General features: G+C 35.5%; 3 protein-coding genes across 3 annotated transcripts; all 3 read left to right on the forward strand.

Annotated features, from left to right (window-relative positions):
• On the forward strand, positions 1 to 3,482 carry LOC128200936 (uncharacterized). Its single transcript, XM_052895985.1, has 4 exons — positions 1 to 181; positions 957 to 1,006; positions 1,109 to 1,143; positions 2,236 to 3,482. The coding sequence occupies exons 1-4, from the start codon at positions 89 to 91 to the stop codon at positions 3,234 to 3,236; spliced, it is 1,179 nt and encodes a 392-aa protein (XP_052751945.1). The 5' UTR covers positions 1 to 88; the 3' UTR covers positions 3,237 to 3,482.
• A 3,157-nt stretch (positions 3,483 to 6,639) lies between these two features.
• LOC113521088 (uncharacterized) lies at positions 6,640 to 16,726 on the forward strand. The gene is made up of 10 exons (XM_052896124.1): positions 6,640 to 6,778; positions 7,359 to 7,498; positions 8,417 to 8,552; positions 9,308 to 9,501; positions 10,482 to 10,612; positions 11,773 to 11,946; positions 12,417 to 12,607; positions 13,896 to 14,110; positions 14,649 to 14,858; positions 15,548 to 16,726. The coding sequence occupies exons 1-10, from the start codon at positions 6,697 to 6,699 to the stop codon at positions 15,902 to 15,904; spliced, it is 1,830 nt and encodes a 609-aa protein (XP_052752084.1). The 5' UTR covers positions 6,640 to 6,696; the 3' UTR covers positions 15,905 to 16,726.
• Positions 16,727 to 16,884: 158 nt separating this feature from the next.
• Positions 16,885 to 21,285, forward strand: LOC113513609 (uncharacterized). The gene is made up of 3 exons (XM_026897602.3): positions 16,885 to 17,068; positions 18,199 to 18,259; positions 20,264 to 21,285. Exons 1-3 carry the CDS (start codon positions 16,982 to 16,984, stop codon positions 21,214 to 21,216), a joined length of 1,101 nt encoding a protein of 366 aa, XP_026753403.2. The 5' UTR covers positions 16,885 to 16,981; the 3' UTR covers positions 21,217 to 21,285.
• The last annotated feature ends 231 nt before the right edge of the window (positions 21,286 to 21,516 follow it).

Raw genomic sequence — 21,516 nt, forward strand, 5'->3', positions numbered from 1 at the left:
ATTGAATATGGATATTAACTCTTTAAATACGAAACAGATAGTTATTTTAAAGCAATAGCCCCGTGATTGTGCCTGGCGACAAGGGGAAATGGGGACCCAAAAGTTACTTTGGTCCTCATTTGGAATCTTGTTGCTTACATCAAGTTTCGTCACCGCTTGCGATGAGAAAGGACTGTGCTTGGTATGAACATTTTTCTTAAGTATTTTTAAATTTTTTTGTTTAAGTTGCCAATATTTGTTGTTTGTTTCGGTGAAATATTTTAAGCATTATAATTTAAAACAATTTCTTCTAATAGATTTTGTTAAAATTTTGGGCATAACTTTAATTTTGGTGATAATATGTAATACTCAATATTGTAACCTTAGATTATATAGATAAAATGTCTTCATAGAAATGCTTCGAGAACAACGGGTCAACTTTTTCATACAATTTTGCGTGATAAATAGTTATGAGTGATTTCTTTATAACTTCTATATTTATTTTGTTTTATAATTTCTGCATCTTTTTAATGCGTATGCACACATTTTATTTATTAAAAAATACGTGAAGATACATTTTATGCGTATGTATATAGGAACACAAGTATACAAGTATTTTTTTTGATGGGTGAAAATGGTATGGTAACCCCGCCTGCGCTAACGGGATACGCTGGCGGAACACCAGTGAAGGGTGATAGATGAGAATGAAAACAGGCCAGTTAGCCCATCATGATGAATTCATCAGGAATTAACCATGATAGTTTCTAGGGAGAACCGCGAGGAGGTCGACCTGGTTGTGTATATTGCTAGCAATGTGATTCTCAGTCTCCATTACTAACAATCCCTTTCCCCCCCAGTATACAAGTATTAGACTAATAACTATATATTTAGTAGGTATAATGCACTCACTTAATGAATATAAAAAGTAGTATATTTCATAGTTTCCAAAGTTTACAACATTTTCTTTTTTTTTCCAGCTGGAAGCCCTGAAGGAAATAAAAGAATGCAAAAAATCAGTACTGAGTTCGTACGTATAACTTAAATATACTACAATTGCTCCTATAATATATGAAAATGACACGCTATCCCATGTTATTTATGGTAATGCATATCGTATTTAAAATTACAGGTTACTGAAGCCGCTGCTTGCACCAAAATGTCTAGGTTGGTAACACGTCATTCTTAAATTTATAATTTTTTAACGACCCACTCCAGCTTGGCGTGTTTTTTTTTCTTAAAATAAACGCTATATTTTATATACTTATTATTTATATAATAAAACAGTTAAACAGTTACTAGCTAATAATGTAGCTTTTTATAGGTAAATTTTAAAACTGGGTGAAATAATTTTTTTAATCTATATATAACAAACAAAAAATATTTCGCCTTTATAGCAGCGTTATAGTTAAAGACAGTTTAGATTAAACTAACTAAATATCCAAAACGCTAAAGTTATAACTTAAAATTTAAATCCAAAGTTCTTTTAAATTTATACTAGATTCCTTATTATTTCTTACATTTTAAAATTATCACTTTATATTCGTAATGAACTTATCCTAAAATTAATCAGTATTCTCGAAACTGTGAGCTTTTTCCGAGAAGCCATGAATAGTTTCTTTTATTTCACGCACTTTACATGAATTCTTATCGAAAATTATCAATTTATCAAAATGACAATTTTACGACAAATATTAACTATTTTATTATTAATCGGCAAATAAATTAGTATTCTAGATTCTAACTACTATTTTTTTTTCTATCTCTATTATAAATGTTTACCACTCAGTCATGTCCAAATAGCTGAACGGGTTTATATAAATTTTGACACATAGATTATGTTATTATTCTAGAATAATGCATAGGATACTTTTTACAAGCGAGTAAAGCCACAGTCAAACATAGTTAAAATATAAATGAAATCTATTAAATATCTGAAATAGCCAGTTAGTTAGCCCTGGAATTAAAAACTTAAAATTGATATTCTTTCTTAGTACAATTAAAAGTGGCAATCAAGTTATTAACCCATCTAATGGGAAGTAACCAACCTTCAGAAGTGATACGATATCATGGCCATTAATAAACTAATTAATATTATACAGTGACGCCCATGGTATCACACTTGAGACTAGATAATTTCTTACCCGCTAAATGGAAACAACAATAAGAATAAGGCTAGTAGGAGTAAAAATGAAATTGAAATTATATAAAAACTTTTTTATCACTATTTTTATTATTTTCATTATTTTTTGTTCACAGGTAAAGAAAAAGAGCTCTTGCTGCCATGTGAGAAACTCTTACCGCCTTTACCACCTCTGCCGCCGCCAGCTCCTCCTACAATTGTACTGATGCCTGCAGGCGCTCCCCCTCTGCCTCCACCGCCGGCATTACCACCAGTAATGTACGCAGCACCACCACCAGCCCCTTACCTCTTACCACCACCACCAGCCCCTTGCCTCTTACCACCTCCACCCTCACCGTTGGTCCTCCCTGCGCCACCCCCGATACTTCTCCCTGCTCCGCCACCACCTACATGTCTACCCGCTCTGCCTCCTCCACTATTACCCCCTGCACCGGCTCCAGCTCCGGCCCCTATGGTCCTACCGGCACCCGCTTTTTGTCTCCCACCACCAGCACCAGCACCTATAGTCCTGCCTGCTCCTCCGCCACCACCTCTCATATTACCAGCACCCGCGCCTGCCCCTGTCTTCCTTCCCCCACCACCGCCACCCTTGGTGATGCCAGCGCCAGCTCCAGTATATCTACCCGCGCCACCACCTCCTGCACCAATAGTATTACCAGCACCTCCTCCAGCGCCTATCGTATTACCAGTTCCTCCACCGGCCCCTGTATGTTTACCTCCTCCACCTGCCCCTGTATGTCTGCCTCCTCCTCCCGTACCTTTACCTCCCCCCGTATATCTTCCTCCCCCACCTCCCGCACCTGTATACCTTCCTGCTCCCCCTCCACCACCGGCGCCATCTCCTATTGTAATATCTCTTGTACCTCCCGCACCTCCAGCACACCATTTACCTCCACCTTGTTCATGTGCACCCCCGCCCCCTCCCCCATGCCCTTATGCCCACCCGCCGCCACCACCACCAGCTGGTATTCCTATGACAGCGTATATGGTGCCGCCACCAGTACCATGCAGTCTAGAGCCGAAGCCTCTACTGGAGCCGAAACTTCTAGAACTACCTAAGCCATCGTGCGGATGTGCCGCCGCGCCCCCACCAGCATATCCCTATTATTACAAATAAATCACTTTTATTAATAAAACAATTATGTTAATTATAATTATAATGTTATTTATTATTTTAGTATGTACAGAAATCTTTTGTAGATAATTACGAATTTATTGTATTTTATAAAAATATACATTAAATTTTTCAAATTGTGTTTATATTTTAATAAAAACAATTTCAGTACAAATAATACCATGGATACGATTTTTAAGGAACTATCACTTAAATTTAACACAAATAAAACCAAAATACTCAAATCTTCTAAAGCTTTTTTTTTTTTATAGAACTTAGAATGGCAAACAAGCTGACGGCCCACCTGATGGAAAGTGGTAACCGTCGCCTATAGACATGTCTAAAGTCAAGTAAAGATAAATAACATATCTATTAGAAATATTAAGAACTTTTAGTACTTAGGAAAAATAATCACAGAGGACGCTAGGTGCACATTGGATATTAAATACAGAATAGCAATAGTAAAACAAGGTCCCCAGTAATAAAAAAAAAAACATATATTTATATCAAAATAATAAAAAACTAAAATTTTATTTTTTAATTTATATTTGGAGTCTAATAGCTGTGAAACATGGACAATGACGCAAAAGGAAAGAAAGATGCTTTAGACATTCGAAATGTGGACATGGAAGAGAATTGAAAGAATAAGCTGGAGAGAAAAAGTAACGAACGAGGAAGTCTTGAAAAGAGTGAATGAAAAAAGAACAAATAACAAAAACAATAAAGACGAAGAGACAAAATGCTGGACCACCTTATACGACATGGCGATTTTTAAAAGGCATAACTAGAAGAAAAATTTAGGATAAAAGAAGAAGGGATATAGTGAGAAATAACTACATGGGACAGATAAAGGAAACATTAGATGTCATGTTGTACAGGGAAGCCAAAGATATGACTTGGAATAAAGCTGGCTGGAAGAGAATGGATGAATTAATTGCCCCGGCAAGAGGAAACTCTTAAATAGAAAAAAAACAATAGATACATGTAGATCTTCACATCTTGATTCTACCTTTAATCTTATTGCTAAGCTAGACCATAATAATAGAGATCATAGAATTATTTATTCTTATATCTGAACTTAATATTTTTCTACAAAATTTACTGGGTACAGAGGAATAACACCTGAGTCCTCAGGAATGGCAACGCATGGGGGGTATCATAGGCGAAACAGTATACTCTGTTATGTCCACGGTACTGCTCATGTCTATAGGCGACGGTTACCACTTTCCATCAGGTGGAGCGTCAGGTTGTTTGCCATTCTAAGTAGTATAAAAAAACAAAGTTTTACGTAGTATGGTACTGCCAAGATAACTGATTGATATAATAATTAGTACATAAGTATTATCATTGCAAAGATTTTTTTTTTGTATTTTTTAAATTACTTTATTATATTATGATACATACATGCGATTTTTTTAAATGTATAAATAATAAATCTCATGTATTACAGCTATCGTTATTACAGTTTTATTGCAAAATTCTAAATTCTTTTAAAAGAATGATAAGTCTTTATAAACAATTGTGTTTACACAAATTGTTATTTAAACATTTAAATGTCATATAACTATGTATGTATACTTGTTTTCATGTGTACGTATTGTATTTGTATTTATTACGCCTAACAATTTTTGAGTTCTCCATTGAGGACCCCTGCCTGGCATGAAACATTGTAATACATACTATGTATTACCATAAACTGTTTCATGCCAGGCAGGGGTCCTGGTGACTTGTGATACGGGTTCTTCGGATACCCAGTTCAAGCACCAGTTCTCTACAACTTTGATGTATCTAGGGTATTGTTTTAAGTGTTTCTTTGTACTCAAAAAAGTTGTGAAATAAATATATAAATATTACTATTATTTACATTATTATTGACAATGTTGCTGTGGTTTTCAATAGTATTTGTTTGTTTATATTTGTTTAATTTTGTTTAATTTAATATTGTCTAATTTTGTGTTTCGTTTACTTGTATTTTATTTTGTGCAAATTCTAGTGGCTACCAAATTACTATTTAAGTATATAATTATGTATTATTTTAGCTGTTTGTTTGACTTAAATAAATAAATAAACAATACTGTATGTATATAACTGTATTAAAGTTGCCGTTTGGTTCTGTCATAGAATAGGCCAACTCCCTTGCCCGTGGGTATTGTAAGACGCGACTAAGGGAACTTAATGGTCGAAGGATAGGCAGTAGCGTTTCTCTCAAAAAATAACCAAAAGTTTACTATTGGCAAAAACCTTTTATAGGAAAGGCCTATGTTCAGCAGTGGACAGTTAACGGCTGATATGGTATTAAAATTTAATATTTATGTCTATGAATAAACTATGTGACAATTTTCTCGAGTTGAATCCACCCAAATGATTACACACTAATTTGTAACCATAGTTCGAAACTAAATAATAGTCTGTAACCCGTACATATGTGTACGGTTAGAATATTCACCATTAAAAATGTGATTTTTTATTATTTTAATTTATTATCAAGCAGTTGTTCTAGAAAGACGGTTTACGTTTGAAGGTTAGGGTACAGAGATGTAACACTACGTGAAAAACAACACACACTGTTTATTTATTTATTTAACACTTTATTACACCAATATTACATTAATTATTGAAGGATTTTCAATACTTATTGAAAGTATTAAAAAAAAATATTATACAAGAGATGGTCATATTGCTATGTCTTCCAGACAACCTTTGATTAGAAGGAATTAAAAAATGACAAATTTTTCACTTCTTTCGTAAATGTTTAATTATAGATATAAATAAGCGATTATCATTTTCCATTAGATCCAAACAATACGGTTTCTTTACCAAATAACAATTTGTATTTTCAAGAAAGCTATAGCCGATGTCAATCAAAATAATATAGAAGTTATGACAGTATAAAGAAACTCACATAAACTCACACATAAATCCTGCAAACAAACAAACAAACATGCTTATAAACACACATACACACACACATACATACACACACACTTATGCACACTCACACACACTCACGTACTCGCACGCGCACACGCACACGCCCACACAAACTATGCACCTACGTGTACCCAAACTCACATGAAACATTATATAATTACATAGATTAACCCTGTTCGCCGCACCATAACTGTAAAATTACTTGCTTTGACTTCCAGGAGACAGGCTTTGCCTATGTGGCCTATGTAGGGTCATATCTATATTGTACCATAGGCTAATTTTGTTAAAGGAAATAAATATATTCTTATTCTTATTTCATAATTTTTTTGGATATCGGTGTCTAAAAATTTACTATAGGAAATAATTTGTCTGCTATCTCTACTTTTTGACAAATTATAAATTCTGTTACAATGATTGCTTCCTATTGGCCAAACTGGTCAAACTAATTGATGACCAGGAATAGTAAAATGTCTAGCAGTAAAACACAGTTTGGGGAATCATTCAGTAGACAATACTGTTGACGATTATCAAAATGCTCGCAGCAGTTATAGCAGACTTCTTTAAGTATAAACTATTAAGAAGCATCATTGTGTTAGCGTGCTGGTCACAAATAGGTATTTTTTATTACATGTTTATTTATTTATTCATCATCATCATCATCATATCAGCCTTCAACTGTCTACTATTAAACACAGACCTCCATGAAGGAGGATTTTGTCAGTAATTGCCACACTTGGCAAGCTTGGGGTAAAAACCGCAGTTAGACTTTGGTGATGTCTTAAGAGGGACACTGCTGGTCATCCCTCGCCCTTCCTTAGTCACCTCTTAGGACACACACGGGAAAGGAAGGGATGGCCTATTCTATGCTGACACGGCGAGTACGAATATTATTGCAAAACGATTACATCAATTAATTAGAAGAAGCTAATTTATTGATGTAATCTTTTTCCAATTGAAATATATATTTTTTTATCAAACTTAAAATGGCCAACAAGCTGACGGTATTTCATTGTTTCTGCCTATCCTGATGGGGGACAGGCATAACAAATATGTGTATATATAAATTTATCAATTATTTTTTATTATTTATATAATTTACATGAAGTTCATCAAGGAATCTTTTCTATGATTCTGATTCTCTGATTCTGATCCTATGATTATTTCCTTTCCTTTCTTTTCTCCTTATGTCTACAGATCGTGTGAAATTTCTCCGTCAGTTGTCTAAACAAGGCTTAAGTGCGACGATCTCCTGCAACCCAGATATACTTGAAAGTATTCATCTACTTCAGGGCGTATTGTATTTTACAGAAGAAAATAATTTACTATTAGACAGAGTTAGTATACTTACTTATTGTGAATAGAAATTTGAGAGTCTAATTATGAAAAAGTTCTATGTTGTTGTCCGAAAATACGAGTAGTTTAACAACTATAATATCTTTATTAATCTTTCTAATTTTACCATTGTTTCTTATACACATATCTGTAATAGATGAAAATGGAATTGTAACCTTGCCTGCACTTTACGCTGGCAAGACACTAGTGGAAGATGGTGAGAGAAAGAAAGCAGAGCAAGCGAACTGTATCGTGACGAATTCAACTGCAACTAATTAACCACGATAGTTTCCAGGGTTGTTAATTCCTATTACTAACAATTCCGTTTCCCACAACCTTTTCCCACATCATCTTCATTATAACTTCTGGGAAGAAGAACGTAAATATCGGGTACTAGCAATCTCATGCTAGCATGTCCACCTTATCAGGTCAACCTCCACACGGTTTTTGGTTGGTTGGTGTTTTTTTTTTTCCTAAATACCATCATGGTTTAATACCAACTCTTTGCGAATTTATCACGAAGGACCAATGAAACAGATTTCATCCTCAGATGTCATCTCTGGATTTCCTTATCATATATTACAACATTAGGCCAATCCGACCAGTCCCTCCGTTTAGACCATAGTCGGGATTCCTCGAATTTAATACGTAGGTGAAGCCAAGAAATAATTACAATTTTGCTATATGAGTATTCTCGTCTAGTATCTGACAGTATTTTGGTATTATACAGTCCAGCTGTTCAGTTAAAGCTAACCATAATTAAATTTGATCGACGCTTTATTGCTGAGGGGCTTTCAGGGCCCCTTAAATAAGTATTCTTAATAAACGTTTAAAAACTTATTAACATGTAAACTATTAGTTTTAGCTGCATTCACCCTTTATTGAGCATCATTTAATTAAAACAATCGAATAAATTGTAGGTTAAACCGGAACACTTTTCCCATAACTATAAATGGATGGTGGTCGGTGATGAAATGCCAAATACACTGCACCATGTACGCTATGACGTTGATGTTGTACTGCTTAAAACACAGCCAATGACTCCAAAATATACTGGTAAGTATTTATTAAATTTATAATGTATTTACTAAATTATTCGCCTATAGAAACTGTCATTATCAGCATCCTGAGATATTCATCATTGGACAAATAATGGCTAACTGATATCTATCCACTGCTGAACATAGGCTTCCCCCATAGACTGCCATAAGGAACGGTCATGAGCCACCTGCATCCACTAGCTCCCTGCTGTGCATTTGAGGTCATTACTCCATCTAGTTGGTCGTCCTACACTGCATTTATTGATTTGTTCACTGCAGATTGTGATCAACACAATTTTTTTTTTATACAACTTAGAATGGCAAACAAGCTGACGGCCCACCTGATGGAAAGTGGTAACCATCGCCTATAGACATGAGTACCATGGACATAACAGAGTATACTGTTTCGTCCATGATAACCCCCCCCCCCATGCGTTGCCATTCCTGAGGACTCAGGTGTTATTCCTCTGTACCCAGTAAATTCACGCCATATCCCACCATTCAAACCGAAACACAGCCATGCAAACGCAACTGCTTCACGGTTGAAACACGAATGGGACAGAGGTACCCAAGCAATCGACTTTTGTACAAAGTCTCCCTCTGGTGAAATAAACAAATTGTTTGCATGTAACAAACAACAAACAAATAAACTATTAAAACTTGAAATTTTACATATATGTTTTTAGAAACAGGTTCATTATCTATATGAGTAAAAATTTACAAAAAAAAAAACCGAATTCCTTCTAGTGTCAAACAAATTATCATTTTCAGAAGACGATACTGACTACCCGACGTTTAACGAAACGTTATACATAGAAGACATTATGGTTCACCCCCGCGATGGAGCGTCTGAACACGCATGGGCGTACTGGACGAAATATTCAGGTCTGAAAGTGACCCATGACCGGGAAAGGACACTACGACGTCGAAATTTTAGAAACTATCCCGTTAGAATTGCGGCCCCTGTAAGTGGACATCTTTTCTTTCGTAATGCGTGCACAAATTCTACCATGAAGCAGTTGTGTTTGCATAGCTGTGTTTCGTTTTAAAGGGTGGAATATAGTTGTGAATTTACAGGATATAGAGGAATAATACCTGAGGAATAACAACGCATGGGAGGTATCTTGAGCGAAACAATATACATTGTTATATCCATGGTACTGTTCATGTTTATGGGTGACAGTTACCATTTTCCATCAGGTGGGCTGTCAGCTTGTTTGTCATTCTAAGTCGCATAAAAAAAGACAATTTCACAGAAATTAATGTTAAGATATTTAATTATCTAAAATATTTTCAAAAATATTCATATACAGATATGGTTCCATTAGTTTCATTATATTATATGCACTTTTGTAATATATTATCATATTAACCGTTATCTGTTTACTGTACACTGCGTTTACCCGTACGGGGTCGCCACTCAAGAAGATTTCCCCCATCGGTTGTCAGTTTTTCGAGCTATTTGATCAGCCCATTATCACTACAGCTTACTTATCCTTCGGGCTATGTCGGTCACTTTGGTTCTTTTGCAGATATCCTCACTTCGGATTCCGTCACCTAAAGAAAATCCGAGCATTCTTTTACCACTAAGACGGCAAACAAGCATACGGCCAATCTGATAGTAAACTATTAACGCCTGCAACATTGGGGGTATCACGTGCGCGCTACTGATCCTAAAGAAACCCTAATAAACCCTTTATGAAAAAGCCCACACTTTAATCCCTAGAGGAGCCTCGGCAATAAGCTCATCCTAAGCCTAAGCGTTTGGGGAAGAACACTCCTTTGAAACCGCACTGTACATTGAACATAACTCTCTATAACTCTATAGCCGTCTAGGACTATGTTTCGATTCCAAAAGTCATCACTGGCAACACGCACTGTAGAATATGCGCCTTTGATAATAAAATAGATTTAATTAATTCACTTTAATACAATTTTATTGCAGATTTCTAACTATTCTCCAAAGACATATAAAGGCAGCTTTATAGACTACATGGCGGATACTACGATGCACGATGCCGGAATCCGCTGTGGATATACCGCTTCTGAACTTATAATTGAAGCCCTAAACGCTACGTAATAACTGTTTTTCATGGGGAAATTCATCATAAAGACTCTCGTATCCTGGGCCAAAATCCTCCACTTGTCATGGTATCGAGGTCACATGTGGTCCCGTTTGTGATCGACCGTGGTCCTGGCATGTTACTTTTTTACATGGAGAAATGCATCATACAGATCCATCAGGGGAAGCGTATGGGTACAACCGGACTCCTACTAGCTAAAACTACCACGGTGTCTCTCCTTGCGCTATGTGCTGGGTGACACTGGCTCCCGTCCCGAACGCTACAGCAACATTCAGCGGATATTGCTCATATAACCCAACTTGGCAATATCCGCTAAATCAACCGTTATTAATATTTTAAATCTAAGTGACTTTGTCTGTTACCTTTTGGCGCTTTGACTTCCATCGTTACGAAATTCATCATACATATACTGTTTAGAGTTCCGTGTAGTCGCAGCATAGAATAGACCAGCCCTTCCTTTCCCGTGGGTGTCGTAAGAAGCGACTACGGAGGGTGAGGGATGGGCAGCAGTGTTCTTCTCAAAACATCTTCAAAGCCTAACTGTGGTAGTGTTAGTTGTTGCCAATCCGCATGCCAAGCATGGAAACTACTGGTAAAACCCCCTCCAGGGGGAGGCTTATATTCAGTAGTGGACAGTTAAGGGCTGATATGATGATGATACTGTTTGGGAAGGAGGGCATGGGTTACCTTTTGTTGCAGTCAATCTTTACAAATTCCGGTCACGCAGACAAAGTGGCACCTAAAAACTATTATTCGATAAGTTTTTCCAGACATTTTATATTTATTTATTTACTAGCTTTTACCCACGACTTCGTCTGCGTGAACGAGATATGTTCTCCAACTGCAAACAAATAATAAGTAACCTAGTCCTTTTCTATCATTTATAGTACGTATGTATCAAAATTCATAGTGATTGGTTAAGGTATTAAATGATAACAAACAAACTCAGTTTTACATTTATAATATTAGTAAGGTTTAGTCTCATATTAATTTTGTGTCAACTGAAGATGCTAGAGCTAGAACTAGATTTTGCTCCGTGAAAAAAAAGTATTCATCACGGAGCAAAATCTACTAAATCGTAATATTGTGATTGAAAAATTCAGAGAGAGTGGGAGGATATTTTTATCACTTCGTTCTTCATAAACATTTCAGTAAAGTGGTACAAGTAACAACCACGTGGCTTCAAAAAACCAACGTAAGTGAAGCCCACACTAGTATGTTCATGTTACTGTTAACGGCACAAACAGAGTTGGCCGCAGGTGCTCTGCGGCCTACATATGAAAGAATCTCTATTCTGGACTACATAACGCCGATATGGTTATTCAGGTATATGTAACTATTTTTTTATATAACATAATTAACAGTTATTATTATTAAACCGCTTAAAAATGCTTTCAACACTGAAGCACTATAACTGGTTTGCTTGGAGAGAGAAAGGGATTGTTAGTAATGGGGTCTAACTGACCCATTGCAAGCAATACTCTGTCAGGTCGCGTCTTCACGCAGTTGCCCCTGGAAACCATCGTGGTTAAGTTTAATAGAATTTGTCACAATGGGCTAACTGACCTACTTTCATCGTCATTTATCATCTGTCACTGGTACCTCGCCAGCGTATACCGAAAGTACAGGTGGGGTTACCATTCCATTATCACCCATTAAAAAAAATAACGAATTGCTTGCTATCTTACCTGATAGTTAGCCATAACCTGGAGCAAAAATTTCCTATTACCGATAAATAATATTAACCTTTGAAGTCATCAATTAAAGAGTTTAACACATTTTTTTTTTCAATCTAGCGTTGGATTTACGTACTTAGCAGAGCGAGACAGCAGTAGCAATATGTACATACAACCATTCGACAGCTCGGTGTGGTGGTCATGTCTAGTCATTGGATTCACCCTAGCATTGGCGCAAAGAATTACTGCCAGTAACAGTGAAGAAAAAGCAGAGGCATTCATGTCGGTATTGGCCACATGGTTGCAACAAGGTATTGTCTCCCTCACTGGTGCCCTGCCAGCGTATACCGTTAGCGCAGACGAGGTTACCATTCCATGATCATTCATTAAAAATATAAACAAGATATTTCAGTTTTGCGGAAAATGTTGATTTTAATTGCCTGATGGGGTCATAGTTTAACACACTGTTTCATCTTTTTTATTGGTGAAAATGGAAAGGTTTCCCCGTATCGGTATATTCCGGCAGGATGCACCGTCCAAAGTGGTAACCGTCTCCTATAGACACGAACAGTACAATGGACATAACCGAGTATACTGTTTCACATTATGGTATCTCCCTCATGCGTCGTCATTCCTAAGGTTTAATGTAGCCTTTAATATAGTTAGTAGTTAACCTTTAATATAGCCCGTAAATTCACTGCATATCCCACTCTTCCAACCGAAACACAGTCACGCAAACACAACTGCTTCCAAGGGAAAGGGCGTGGATGTCGACCTGTTAGGCTGATTTATTGAAGCATTTTTAGGAGGAGATCTCATTTATATATGTAGGTAATTAAAGAAAATATATAAATAGAAAATGAAAGAAAAAAAATAGAGGATAAATATATTTAAGAGGCGAGAATTAAATGTAAAAGTTAATTTATCTAATAACTTTCGATATACTTTTAACGACCATCTAATTTTCAATATAGTACATTTAAAAAATGTTAACAGAGATTTAAAAGAATAACTGCTGAGTTTCTCGCAGGCTCTTCAACAGTTAACAACTTTCCGAACCCTGCTTTTATCAAAAAATTACGAATTAGAAGTGTTTGTAAACAAGTCTGCTTGAAAAAAAAAGCCGGTCAAATGCGACTCGGACTCGCGCAACAAGGCATCCGTACAAAATCATCAATTTTTTATGAAATAACTACAAATTTACGGTTTTCAGATTTTTTTTTTTCTTTTACTTGTGTTACATGACATTGCTTCTTACCAAATTTCATGGTTCTAGGTCAACGGGAAGTACCTTATAAGTTTTGATTCCCTTTACGAATGTCAAAATACACGATATAAATGGAAGATAAATGGCCGTATCTTTTGATTGCATCGATTTAGAAGCTTGATTTTTTCACTGCTTTAAGAAATTGTAAATCTGAGTATTAATTTCTCTAAGAGATTATTCTCAACTTGATATCTCCACATGTTCCTAAGAAAAAAGGTCTCGACAGACGGACGGAAGGACAACGAAGTGATCCCATAGGGGTTCCGTTTTTTCCTTCGGAGGTACAGAATCCTAAAAATAATATAAATTTAAATTTGACATATCATTTTCAGATGCAAACGCAGTGCCCACTGGCATAGCGGGGCGGTGGACATTCAGTGTAATGTCCATTTGTTCTATGCTGGTGCACGCTTACTATACTTCGGCCATAGTGTCCGCTCTCATGAGCTCCGGCCGGGGAGGTCCCAATACATTGAAGGAACTCGGAGACTCCAATTACGAAATAAAGTCAGAATATCAAGATTTTATGAATAGTCATTTTTTCAATGTATGTGAGAATAATTATAAATAGCTTTTTTTATGTCTTTTTTAATTTAGTGTGTACTTTTAGGATTACAACAAACTCAGTAAATTTTACAGAACATTTTTTAATAATATTTTAGAATCATTCAGTTCTAATCGACTGTGCCCTTACCTTTTCAACCGATTTTAAAAAAAGAAGGCTATCAATTCATTTGAATTTTTTTTTATATTTGTTCTAAATCGATTTGGAAAAGCCTTTATCACATAAAAGGATATACTTACCGATTGATCCTATAGATATTTTATCAAAATCGGTTTAGTAATTTAGTTTTTGTACCAAGATTACTGGTTTTGACACAATTGAAGTTGGTTTATTTGTTTATTTACAATTAATAATAAAAATATTATTTTAATATATAAACAAAATTTTCATAGGAATTGTGTTAGAGTTGTTATATATTTAATTATCGACAGACCATACCATAATACTTTAACTAAACTATCAAATTAAAATAGCAATTTTGCAACTAAATATATTTAATAAGTCTATCGCCGATTTGTAGGTGACAACAAAATGGTACGATATGGAATATCTAAAGAAAAAGAAGTCTATAAAACCATCGAACGTGTACCTGGACATTGAGCACGGAGTGGAGAAGATAAAGCGAGGAACACTAGCGTATCACGCCGAGTACCATCAGCTCTATTCTCATTACAAAACATTCAGCGACGTAGAATTATGCAAGATAAAGAAAATTGACACCATTCCAGAGGTATATCTTAAATAATATAAAACAAAGTCGCCCTCCGCATTTGTCTGCTTTTCTTCTCACTTCTGAACTACATAGCGAATTGTGATACGAGCTTCATTGTCATGTGGATATTTTCACGAAAGAAAAAGAGTAGTATAAATAAATAATATATACCTATGTAAAGTCGGGGCAAGTTATTATTACCTTAAAAATTCATAGTAACAAAATAAAACGGAAGTTATGTCTAATTTTTATAGTTTGATATCAAACTATTAAATCGATTTGAGGGTAACTTCAGTGGCATATTCACATCACATCATCTTATCGGTCGTTTACTGTCCACTGCTGAAAACGAGCCCCCATAAGGGGGTTTTGCCAATAGTTGCCATGCTTGGCAAGCGGGTTAGCAATCCTAGTTGGGCTTTGGCGATATTTTAAAAGGAACGCTGTTGCCCATCCCTCGACCATTAAGTTTCTTAGTCCACTCTTACGACTCCCACGGGAAAGAAAGGGGCGGCCCGTTTTATATCGGGACCTATTATATCCTCAATCACAATTAAAAGCTTCAAAGTTGACAAAATTAATTTTTATTCAGATAAGTTGAACCAACAACTTGTGATATTTTTAAATGGTTGCATAGATTTATATTCTAGTTTGGTCAATATAAGGCAGTTCCGACTCTTTACGTAGCAATTACTTACTCTGTGCAGAAAATGTCCTGGGTCACTGCACCACATCGAGGCCAGTTCACCGACGTGATGCGCTCAACCGGCATGTGGATCCACGAAATAGGACTAGCGAGACGGCTTATCCTCCGAACCTCAGTGCAACCTCCCCGGTGTCGGGCGGCCATGTTGGCTGAACGAGTAACTTTCACAGATATAGTGCCGTTATTAGGTGTCAGCATTTCGGCGGGATTCTTGTCTATGATCTTGTTAGTTTTGGAGATTTTTTGTGCTAAATGGAAAAGGAGTAATAAAAAAAATAAAGGTTTGCGGTCTCATTCTTCTAGCCCCGTTCCTGAAGACAATATGGAAGAATTTCCCTCAATAACATACACTAATTAAAGTTACACTTAGACGCACTTAACACTTAGATTATACAATAATATTAGATCAATACAGCGAGTAACAACTAAATTGTGCGTTTCTTTAGACATGCTTCAATAATAGTTACATAGCTTTCTTGAAATGTTGACTTGACGTAGTTTTTCTATATTATAAAATTGTATTAATCTTAGAGCTGGAAATTTTATCATAAAAAATGTTTATTTTATTTATTTGTACTTATTATATTGTCTTTAATATAGTATTTTCCTTTATATTATATAACTTTAGATTTTCGTATAATATAAAAAAAAATTGCATCAATCAAAATTGATTGACCATTTTTGAAATGTTTTCTGATACTACATTCTTTCTATGTCACCTATGAATGTCTATGTATATGTATAAGTATTTGTGTGTCTGTTTTTAAGAGATATACATACAATAACAAATACACATGTAGGAGCATATACCTATAGACAAAATTCATGGAATTTTAGAATACTTTATGTACAAATACCTACTTGTAATTTAGGGGGGGGGAAGGGATTGTTAGCAATGGATTCGACATTACTAGCCCTATCAGGTCGACTTCCACGTGGTTCCCCCTGGACGCCATCATGAACAATTCTTGTTGAATTCGTCACGATGGGCTAACTGACCTGCTTCATTCTCATCTATCATCCCTCACTAGTACCCCGCCGGTGTATACCAATAGCGCGGGTGGGGTTACCATTCCATTATCACCCATTAAAAAAAACTCGTAGTTTAGGAATTCCTTCATTTATACTTGTATTACAATTTATTAATGTATGTTCTAACAATAAATATTGTGTAATATCATTTTTGTATTATTTTATTAATTTTTTTTTTAATTTACATCTAAATCGTTATCAGCACGCATAATTTACAGGCTTTATCACGTGCAGTGTTATCACTGCATCTTGTTATCTTAAAATATATTAATCTCGCAGTACTATCGAGATCACGTCCCGTATTAATCATTATTTATATACCAATGACAAATTCATAGTCTTACAATGATATATTAGACATAGAAGACTCCTGTTGAAATTGCTAGAGAATAATATAAGAAAAATGCTCAAGCTCGTAATCCGGCTCAGCGCGCTGAGCGTAGGACTGAGCGTTGCAACATCCACATGCCACCAGCTACAACAGTCACAGGTAAAATTAAATTTTTATTACATCGAATAATATCTGAATAAGTAGAAAGTGTCTCTGTCTACAGTTAGATGTGCATAAGATAGAATGAGACAGCAACATCCGACATTGTAATTCCTCATTTGTGTGTCAACGAAAACGTACCTATCGACTGATTCGTTTGTCGCTTGTTTAAGTGAGTATAACTTGTAGAATATCAACAAATTGTAAGTGTATTCAGTTTCAATAGAAATTAGTTAAAAGGTGTTCAAGTTTTGTTTAAATAATCACAGGAACAGGCCACTGTTATTATCAGATGAGAAGTACCCGCAGAAAACTCAAGAGTTACTCTTTTCAAATTATTATGTACAAGATAATTTTACATAGGTACTGTGACTATAAATATCATTAAGTTCTATTTATATTTATTATTAAATGAAAAATAAATACGCAAACATGAAAAGACCAGCCTCCACAAGCAGCATCCGTTCACGAGTATGACGGATAAGCCAGCCATCCTTGTGCTCAACTATATTTTATGGAAGTCCGTGACCCGGCCCCTGTTGCGTTTATAGAGATAAATATATAATATATAAATAATATAAATATATAATAATATATATATAAATATATAAGTTGTAAACGGCAACGCACTTTATGATGTAATCTTACCAAACATCAAAATGTGTTCTTATAAATGTAAACTTTTAGAATGTGATTTAATGACAAATATTCCAAATGTTTTTACAACTTTTCAATTATACAAATTAGCAGATAAAGAAATACGTATTACAATAAATAATTTCACAGTATTTTCAACCGATTTCAAAAAGAAGGAAGTTCGGAAATTGGTTTTATATTTTTATGTTTGTTACTTCATAACTTAGTCGATTATAAACCGATTTGGATATTTTTTATCTAAAAGGGTATACTTACATAGAAATTTTATCAAAATCGATTTAGTAATTCACTTTTTAAATCAAATTAACTCATTTTGATACAATTCAACTCGTTTTTTTTAATCACAATTTACAAATTAATTCAAGTGAATCCTCTGTTTTTAATTTTAATACTATTGTTAAGAAATTTCCGTCTCTGTTATAAATATTGTTAATTATGTAATAAGTATGAACATTTTTAATTTTATTTCGCAGATGGCATCATTGAACGAACGAATGAACCAAATGATAAACGCTTTGTACTCATATTCATCACGTAAGTGTTCGATTATAAATTACATTGATTATTTTTAACTTCGCATGCAGCATGTCAGCATTGCAATTGTTTTAGCTGAGCGTATTCAAACTAAATCATTTAATTGTTTTACTAAATCAAATTAGTATGAATGTTAACATAAATTCCCATAAGAATAAATATGGTTGACTCAAAATATGCTGATTCAAATATTTATTTACACTTTATTGCATCATTTATAAAATAATAAATACAGTAAATTTATTGAGAAGTGATACAAAAAGCGGCCTTATCACTAAGCAATATGTTACATAGGTTTTTAAAGTTTCTTTTTTATGTATAATAATTCCAAACTATTATTTCTGTGTAAATGCTACGTGATTTTTTACTCTTTTAAGTCTAAAGTTGTCAAGTTTCAAGTTACTATTATACTACAATTAGTATACATGAGAGGGAGACTTTGTACAAAAGTCGATTGCTTGGGTACCTCTGTCACACTCGTGTTTCAACCGTAAAGCAGTTGTGTTTGCATGGCTGTGTTTCGGTTTGTCGGGTGGGATTGACCTGAATTTACTGGATACAGAGGAATAACACCTGAGTCCTCAGGAATGGCAACGCAAGGGGGGTATCATGGGCGAAACAATATACTCTGTTATGTCCATGGTACTGCTCATGTCTATAGGCGACGGTTACCACTTTCCATCAAGTGAGCTGTCAGCTCGTTTGCCATTCTAAGTTGTATAAAAAAAAATTGTATATACATGGGTACTTCCAAAGAAAACTTCAATGAAATGACAAGATAATTATGTAGTAGGTAAATATGTGTGTGTTAGTATTTAATGTTATTGGTTAATTAATATTGGTATATAATATCGTAACGAGATTATACAGGCAAATGCGATTTACGTAAAACATGTCACGTACAAGTATTGATAAAGAAAAAGGTCACAGAATTACGTCAGAAGATACCAATATACCTACAATAAGTGTTGGTGTAAGAAATCATCGAGTTAATTAGGAAATAATATCCCAAATTTTTTAACCTATTTAAAAAAGATAGAATTTCTCAGATCGATTGTATTTTTTCTTTATGTTTGTTTCCTCATTACTCCGTCAGTTATATTGGTCCTTATAGAAAGGGGGGAAAGGGATTGTCAGTAATGGAGACTGAGAATCCCATTGCTAGCAATATACCCAACCAGGTCGAGCTCTTCGCGGTTCTCCCTGGAAACTGTCATCGTTAGTTCCTAATGAATTCATCATAATGGGCTAACTGGCCTGTTTTTATTCTCATCTATCACCCTTCACTGGTGCTCCGCAAGCGTATACCGTTAGCGCAGGCGGGATTACCATACCATTTTCACCCATAAAAAAAAAGGTCCTTATAGAAATTTTATCAAAATCGGTTTAGTAGTTTAGTTAAATCAAAAGAAATAGTTTTGTCACAATTGACATTGTTTTTTTTTGTGGAACACAATCTTTAATATTGGTCGTTTTCGACGCTTGTTTTTATCCAGAAGTCTTTTCCAGGGGGCGTACGATAATAATTTACGTCACAGCGTCTCACCTCGCTGTGACTATGTAACATAGATAGATAGATAGATACCCTTTATTGTTTCTTCCAAAAGATTACAATAGTATACATATTATAAATATAAATAATTACAAGAAATAATCACAATGAGAAAACAATGGGCGACCTTATCGCTAAGAGCGATCTATTCCAGGCAACCTTTGGAGAGGAGTAATTATAAACAATTTGGTGGGAGGCACGATGAAAAATTCTGTTAGTTCTAAATATGGAGATGTGATACATATAATAATATAAATATTATCCCTACTCATTATTATATACAATTATACATATATACCTATAGTCTTCGTTTAAAAATTAACATAAATTTTAAAAATAACCCACGCTTTTTTTGTCATATTAAAATTAATACAAATTCGAGATTGATTTTACATAATAACACTATTGATCTTTTTATTAATAAAAGGTTATAATCTTTCTTTTATTTTCAGCGCTCCTGAATAAATCTCAGTCCAGTTCCAACTCATCGCCAACTTCGTCAACGTCCAACGAATACCCAAGTAACTCCGCGGTTTCCTACGAAACAGCATATAGTTATCCGCCATCTAGTTATTCGACTGCATCGAGTTCTTCACCTCAAGTCATATACGTATCTTCAGCACCTGCCTCATCACCAACACAAGTAGCTATCGCGCCACCAACTCCTGGAAATCCTACTGTGACAATATCATCCACAACTGTCCCCACGTCATACGATACATACTACTCGCGCTCTTATGAAAGCCCTCCATCTGAATACTCGCAGCCAAGTACGCTGCCACCTCCCGCTTACTCGCAATCCTATAGCTACGAACATTACTCTTACTCACCACCATCTTATCCACCTCCCCCTCCACAAACCTATCCTCCTCCTTCCTCACTATCTTATCCGCCGTCTCCCCAATCATCTTACCCACCTCCTCCCCAATCATCTTACCCACCTCCTCCCCAATCATCTTATCCGCCTCCTCCCCAATCATCTTACCCACCTCCTCCCCAACCATCTTATCCACCTCCTCCCCAACCATCTTATCCACCTTCCTCCCCGTCCCCACCAACTCAATACTCTAGCACCAACCAACAATACTCTCCAGCGCCAGCAGCTCCATCCCAATACGCTCCTTACTCTCCACCCCCACCACCCTCTCCACTTCCGATCCCAAGACCTTGTGAATCTAGCTACCCTTATCCTGATTATCCACAGTCCCCTGTCCCACCATATCCACACACACATCAGTATCCCCCTCCTCATGTAACACCATGTCCTACGACGCCTGTGCCATACAATCCACCCCCTTATCCCCCAAAACCCTCATCACCTTATCCCACACCGAATACGATGGTACCAACGTACCCCTCAGTGCCTTATTCACATGATATTGTACCTCCACCGTATTATGCTTAAAATTATTTAAATTAATTACAAAATATTTATTTATTTTAAAATATTGTAAAAATAAACTTAAATTCAACATATGGATGTTTTATTCTCAAAATAATTAAGCATGGTATCTATGTAATCAATAAGTAAATTATTTCAATTAAAAATAAAGTTTAGAAGGGCAAAAGACCTGGCGGAAAGTGGTAAGCATCTTTTTTTATACCAATGGGATGGCAAACAAGCATATGGCCTACCTGATGGTAAGCGGTTACCGTAGCCTATGAACACCTGCAATAGTAGGGGTATTACGCGCGCAGAGTCGGC

Source organism: Galleria mellonella, unplaced genomic scaffold (genome assembly GCF_026898425.1).
Source record: "Galleria mellonella isolate WM207_F2 unplaced genomic scaffold, CSIRO_AGI_GalMel_v1 utg312, whole genome shotgun sequence".
Taxonomy (NCBI): Eukaryota; Metazoa; Arthropoda; class Insecta; order Lepidoptera; family Pyralidae; genus Galleria; species Galleria mellonella.